Source organism: Babylonia areolata, chromosome 2 (assembly GCF_041734735.1).
Source record: "Babylonia areolata isolate BAREFJ2019XMU chromosome 2, ASM4173473v1, whole genome shotgun sequence".
In the NCBI taxonomy this organism is placed as follows: Eukaryota; Metazoa; Mollusca; class Gastropoda; order Neogastropoda; family Buccinidae; genus Babylonia; species Babylonia areolata.
In genome coordinates, this window is record NC_134877.1 from 31,405,586 (window position 1) to 31,413,013 (window position 7,428).

General features: G+C 41.0%; 1 protein-coding gene across 1 annotated transcript in view; it reads right to left on the reverse strand.

Moving 5' to 3' along the window:
- Window positions 1-3,704: 3,704 nt before the first annotated feature.
- Window positions 3,705-7,428, reverse strand: part of LOC143277209 (uncharacterized) — a 15,096-nt gene continuing 11,372 nt past the window's right edge. Inside the window, exons 7-9 of the mRNA XM_076581999.1 lie at window positions 7,079-7,169; window positions 5,079-5,128; window positions 3,705-3,996 (exon numbers count right to left, since the gene is read on the reverse strand). Coding sequence (XP_076438114.1) covers window positions 3,705-3,996; window positions 5,079-5,128; window positions 7,079-7,169 — 433 coding nt within the window. The remainder of the gene's footprint in view (window positions 3,997-5,078; window positions 5,129-7,078; window positions 7,170-7,428) is intronic.

Consider the following 7,428-nt stretch of genomic DNA (forward strand, 5'->3'; position numbering starts at 1 on the left):
TGCGAAAAAGGCTGAGACTGTTTAATTGATTGTGTGCATATTCCACCCAAGGACTCACACTACAGCAACATTGAACTGTTTGATGAGCTGGAAAGTGACAACAACAAAACACAAAAATTGTCTCTTGGAATTTGTTTGGAATACCATGGTCATACCGGATTTGCTGTGTGGCTGTGAAATTTGGGGGTATGAACATGTAGATATTTTTGAGAAACTATAATTGAAATTTTCAAATCATTTATTCTGTTTGAATCAAATTCTATGACTCATATGTTGTATAACGAAGGGATTTTTACACCGCAGTAGGTGAATTGCATAAGAAATGTTCTGAAAGAAACTGGACTTGATTGTATTTGGGATTCACAATCATTTCTTAACCAAAAAAAACCAGTCTTCGTTTTGTTTTCCATGTCAGAAAGGAATTACAGAATAATTATATTCTGATGTGGAGTGACGCCCTGGAAAATACCAATAAATATTTATATATGGAAACTTTGAACTAACTTTTGGAAAAAATATACCTGAAATATTCATGGGGCCGTATTCAAGACAAACTTTATTTCGCCATGAGGCAAATTACCCATGGCATGGTAGGGACCCGCGGGTACAGTTTACCTTGAAGGTTTAGTTAGTTTTGTATTCAAGACACGCGTGGTGCAGTCAGGCAGCTAACCCATCGTCCATACTTAAAAAGTCCTGGTGATTCTCTTCTGCGCGTGCTCTTTTACTTCTCACCACACTTCAGTTCAGAGTATTGTCGAGAGAGTCAGCAAAATATGGGCTACCCGCAAAGCACGCCTGTTTTCCCTCAACAGAAACAACGGTACAAACGACCTGTCATATTTACCTCTGCTTCGTGGGCAGTCACCCTTGGCAGGTAGTAACAGCAAAATTGCCTTCGGGTTTGAAGACCACGGGTAGACTCGAGTGTTCCTGAGCACCGGATACTGCTTAACCCCGGGCAGTTTACCTTGCTTCAGGCAGCTTACCCACAGGTACACATTCACCTTCTGTCACGATGGTCTGTTGAATACAGCCCCTGACTGGTACGGCTTGTCATTAATACAGTTCATGTGTTGTAGTCAAAAATTACCCGTAGATGCTGGCAGACGATATAACATTCCACGTAAATTGCGGACTTGCCGAAACTGTCATACCGGTATTACTGGAGACGAATTTCATTTTATCATGGAATGCAGGAAATTCGCAGTTCTTCGAAATGATTAGATTCTAGAGAAATATTTGAATCCGAAATCTGTTTCATTTTTTGCAATTTGTTGAAAGCAGGAAGGACAGTGTGTTTGAATGCAGGGAAAGTCATCACAATGGGGAAGATTACATGATATGATTGTTGCTTATCTGTTTTTATCACCAGTTCCAGTGTTTTGATTGTTCACGTTTTGATTTTGTTGTATGTTTCCATTGATGATACTTTATATCCTCCATGCTCCTACAGGGGTCAAATGGTGATATATTCTTGATTCTTGTGTGTGTGTGTGTGTGTGTGTGTGTGTGTGTGTGTGTGTGTGCGTGCGTGTGTGTGTGTGTGTGTGTGTGTGTGTATGCGTGCGTGCGTGTGAGTGTGTGTGTGTTTTCTTCTTCCTTCTGTCTCTTTTTAAAGATCATTTTTCGAGTCACATGAATCATAATTATGGCAGCCCGCATTAACAACATCGTCCACATCATTATGAATATATAACTTTCACCCATCTCCATTTACTCCAATACACCATCCATTGACACTCCAATACACCATCCATTGACACTCCAGTACACCATCCATTGACACTCTATTACACCATCCATTGACACTCTATTACACCATCCATTGACACTCCAATACACTATCCATCCATTGACACTCCAATACACCATCCATTGACACCCCAATACACCATCCATTGACACTCCAATACACCATCCATTGACACCCCAATACACCATCCATTGACACTCTATTACACCATCCATTGACACTCCAATACACTATCCATCCATTGACACTCTATTACACCATCCATTGACACTCCAATACACCATCCATTGACACTCCAATACACCATCCATTGACACCCCAATACACCATCCATTGACACCCCAATACACCATCCATTGACACTCCAATACACCATCCATTGACACCCCAATACACCATCCATTGACACTCCAATACACCATCCATTGACACTCCAATACACCATCCATTGACACACTCCAATACACCATCCATTGACACCCCAATACACCATCCATTGACACCCCAATACACCATCCATTGACACTCCAATACACCATCCATTGACACTCCAATACACCATCCATTGACACTCCAATACACCATCCATTGACACTCCAATACACCATCCATTGACACCTCAATACACCATCCATTGACACCCAATACACCATCCATTGACACTCCAACACACCATCCATTGACACACTCCAATACACCATCCATTGACAAAGACCACTGATCGTGCTTTACAGGTTTTATTGTACAACACAGTACCGATCATCGCCAGAGGCTGAATGCACAGCTCCTGAAAGTGCTGAATGGGAAATCACGCTTCATCAAATCAGAAAATCAGGGCAACATGCAATTATCTAAAGGGAGGTTTGGGGTTCTTCTTCTTTCATCATGTTAAGATGTGCCTGTGTGTAAAGGAAATTCTTCCTCGTGTTTTCTTTCACCAGTATAAAGGAGGGGCTCCATTTTAAGAAACTGTGAATGCCAGAGAAAAAAAGGGCGGCAATACAGGAGTCATGACCTGAGTGCGGCCCGGCCCCATTAGAGTGTAAGGAGTTAAGGGCCGAAACACTTGACTTGACTGAGGGGGGCTTCTCTGAAGACCTTGTACTGTCCAGCTCTACCTATAGTTTCTTATCACTATTGTATTGTGTTGCATTGTATTATTCTTTTATCACAACAGATTTCACGGAGTGAAATTCGGGCTGCCCTTCCCAGAGAGAACAAGTCGCTTTACTGAGAGCGCCACCTTTGTGTGTGTGTGTGTGTGTTGTCTGTGTGTGTGTGTGTGTGTGTGTGTGTGTGTGTGTGTGTGTGTTATTTCTGCTTGCAGTTTTATTTGTTTACCTATCGAAGTGGGTTTTTCTACAGAATGTTGTTAGGGACAGCCATTTTGTTGCCGTGGGTTCTTTTGCGTGCGCCAAGTGCATGCTGCACACGGAACCTCGGTTTATCGTCTTATCCTAATGACTAGCGTCCAGACCACAACTCAAGGTCTAGTAGATATGCTGGCGACCGTGGGATTCGAACCAGTGCGCACAGATTCTCTCGCTTTCTTGGCAGACGCACTACCACCTGGCCAACACTCATAAAAAATGTAATATCATCAAAAAGATTCAACTCTTTGCACTTGAAATGAAGAAAAGCACACTTTGCATGATAAAATGCAAGAGCTTAGGGATACTGAAAAATGTTATATACACTGACAGGTCTACATGATAGGTGTACACTGCCGTTATTATACCACAACACAGTACGATTTGTTTCTGTTTCTGCAATGAGGAAAGCGCTGATAAATGTCCAGTTACTATCATTATTATTATTATTATGGGACATTTTCTATAGTCATAGGACAATATCACATCAGTGGCTCTCAAAATATGTGTATTTGTTGTTCCTACTTCCGAATCCTCTGGGGGGTTTTCAAACGATTGGTTGCCGTTTTTCATGTTGATTAGTGGCAGAATTTCTTGACCTTTCTGGGCCCTTTACAATCCAGATTTCCCAGCACCTCAAAGTACTTTTCACAGCCCTCGGCACGGTCACTACAGAAGGCCTCCACACACGCTCTGAAGGCGCTCAGGGCGCTGATGCCCAGACACTTGGTGAAGCGCCGTTTGGACAAGACGTTGAAGCACAGCCGGATGGCCTTGGACTTCTGTTCCTGGGTGCCACACTCAAGGAACTCGTCCACAGTGGCCTGACAGGTGTCTTTGTCTTGGAGAACGGAGTCGGTGACTTCTTCCCTGCAGCAACCGGCAAAATGATGAGGTTAATTACCAAAGAAAGAAAGAAAAAGGCAACCCCCCCCCCCCCCCCCGCCTCCCCCTCCCCGCCCTCTCTCCCTCCCACCCCCCCACCCCCCAAGAAATGAAAAAATAGATAAATAAATGAATGAATGAATGAATAAATAAACAGACAAACAAGATAGATCAATAGATGAATGAATAAATGAAAAGATAAATAAATAAATAAATAAAAAAGATTGTGTGTGTACAATCGCTCAAGTCGAAATCATTTAGTCTTATAGAGTTGAATCGATTCAAATTAAGTAGTCGAATTAAATCACATTTAAGAGGAAAAAGAAACGGTTTATATTACATTGCAGCGTGGTTGTAGACTTTCCTGTTTGTCCACGCTTTCTCGCAGTCCCATGCTTTCTTACACAGTGGTCCCTCCCCGTTTTTTCGCATTGCATGAGAAAGCCCCGTTTACTTTTTAAAATTTTATTTTATCAAATACATTCCCTTTTTTGTCATGGCGGTTCTTTTTTCTTTTTCTTTTTTTCTTTTTTTTCTTTTTTTTAATTTTTTTTTTTTTTTTTTTTACACAGATTTGTAGTGAAAATGTGAGCAAAAACGAAGACATAAAAAGCGGGACGGCAACTATCACGATAATGATGATGGCGTTTATCGAAGACGTTGACAGTGATAGCACTAAAGCTGACACTTACAATGATGTATCTATTGAATGTCACATGCGAATGACTATTATAATGTACCAACATAAAAATTCATCATGTTTCACGACAAAAAAACAAACTTATGGCAAATTGTACAACACATACAGATATATTTCCAAAGACGTCACCTTGATCTTTCCTTGATATATTCTTTCAAGCAAGAGTATTTTCATTTTCAAACGATGCTGAAAGCAACACCTGTCTATATTTACACATCCGACTGACAGTTATCGAAGAGATTTACTTTAAAGGTAGATTTGTCTGTGAGTACAGATCACACTTACAGACAACTACATATTTAAAGGTAAATGAAAATATGCATCCATGTTTACAGTCCCAGTTCCAGCGACGTTTCCACAAACTTACAGGAAAGATTCTTGCGTCAGGTTCTGGTCCAGTGCGTCATACAGCAGCGCCTGAAACAGAAGGTTTGTCTTCTTTATCTTTTTTTAAAAGGAAAGAAACAAAACAAAACATAAAATCCATTAACCCAACACACACACAGATATATATATATATATATATATATATATATATATATATATATATATATATATATATATATATATACATGTGTATATGTATAATCATTGAACTCTCCATGTTAACTAAGAACAAGAAGGAGACACACAGGAAAAAAACAAACGATTACAACTGGAACGAAAAAACAATGACATAAGATTGTTTTCTTAAAGAAAGAAAAAAATACAGTGAATAATATTTACATCAGCCCCATTACACCCACCAAAAACAACAACAGAAAAAGCTGGCTTTTTTACTCCAGATTTGTCCCACCAATGACTTTCAGCGATCGCGATCAACATCCTACTGCACAAAGCAGCCATTCGTCACTGGACAGAGAAAGAGAATCCTGATGCCACTCGACCTTCACCACCAGCCACTGATCCACACCATCACCACCAGCCACTGATCCACACCATCACCACCAGCCACTGATCCACACCATCACCACCAGCCACTGATACACACCATCACCACCAGCCACTGATCCACACCATCACCACCAGCCACTGATACACACCATCACCACCAGCCACTGATGCACACCATCACCACTAGCCACTGATACACACCATCACCACCAGCCACTGATACACGCCATCACCACCAGCCACTGATGCACACCATCACCACTAGCCACTGATCCACACCATCACCACCAGCCACTGATACACACCATCACCACCAGCCACTGATACACACCATCACCACCAGCCACTGATACACACCATCACCACCAGCCACTGATACACACCATCACCACCAGCCACTGATACACACCATCACCACCAGCCACTGATACAGACCATCAACGAAACAATTATATAATGGCCATGTGTTTCGGAAATGTTTGAAGACAAATACCATGCGACAGTGAGTGGAAACGTGGAATCGTTTGATACACGATGGGGTTTTAGTAAATGGCGTGGTTAGATGATTCAAAATCTGTAATTTATAGTTCAGAATACCATACGACAATGAGTGGAAATATAGAATCGTTTGATATACGATAGGGTTTTAGTAAATGGCATGGTTACATGATTCAAAATCTGTATTTTATAGTTCAGAATACCATACGACAATGAGTGGAAATGTTTGATACACGATGGGCTCACTGCGTTTTACAATAAAATATACATAGTCAAGAATAAGTTACATGAAAATATATACAAAAAAATCACCACATGCAATATCACAGTCTCACGTCGCACAGGCCCAAGTCAAAGCAAAATGTATACATCACATTCACCATAGTCAAAATATACACCAAGGAATCAGACATCACAAAAATATATATATAAATTGCATACAAATATCAACATAAAGAGCACATCCAGCGATAAGATCACAGCAAGCATATGTAAATTGAAAAGCTTAACTGAGAAAAATGCACTTTGAAAAGGTATGTTTTAAGTGATCTCTTGAATGTGGGTGTTGGGGTGTGACGGAGGTGAGAGGGTAGTGAATTTCACTGTTTGGGTACAGAAAAAAAGGAACGTTCACCCTATGGTTTGGTGCGAATCTTTCGAACACAGTGTGCGAATGTCATTTGAAAAACGGAGTTGTTTGGATGGTGAATAGACAGAACGTAGATTCGAAAGATAGGACTAGAAAGTAAAGAAATGGTAACATTGTATTCGTACTTGAATGGGGAGCCAGTGGAGGGAAGCGAGTAGGGGAGTGATGACGTTTCTTAGCCCTGAGTGTGAGTCGTGCTGCAGAGTTTTGAACTTTAAAAAAAATTGTCAACACAGTGTTTGGGACAACCAGCAAGAAGAGTATTTCCATAATCTAATCTTGATTGAACAAAAGAACAAACCATTGTAAACCACAAGGTGTTTTACCTGGTGTCTGTTTTTCAGACGCAGCTCACTGGCACGGTCTTGGAACAGGTGAGAACCATCTCCTGGCACCCCACACAGACTGGACGGGTATCTGCAATATAAGCTTTAGATTGCGTACGTAACCGGAGCTCAGTGTGTTCAATATCGACCTGGGTTGTTGCCTGGTGAATAAGATGCTTGCAGTGCGCATTTTTGCGTTTTAGATAAGCGGACATAAAGTATCATTATTTCCCTTTGTTCTTCACCAAATATCCCACCCCGGTCTGGACGAAAGGCTGTGGTATATTATATGTTCAAAGTGGTAAATAACCGCGAAAAAGATATGTGAAGGGAACGTCTGGAAATTGTGT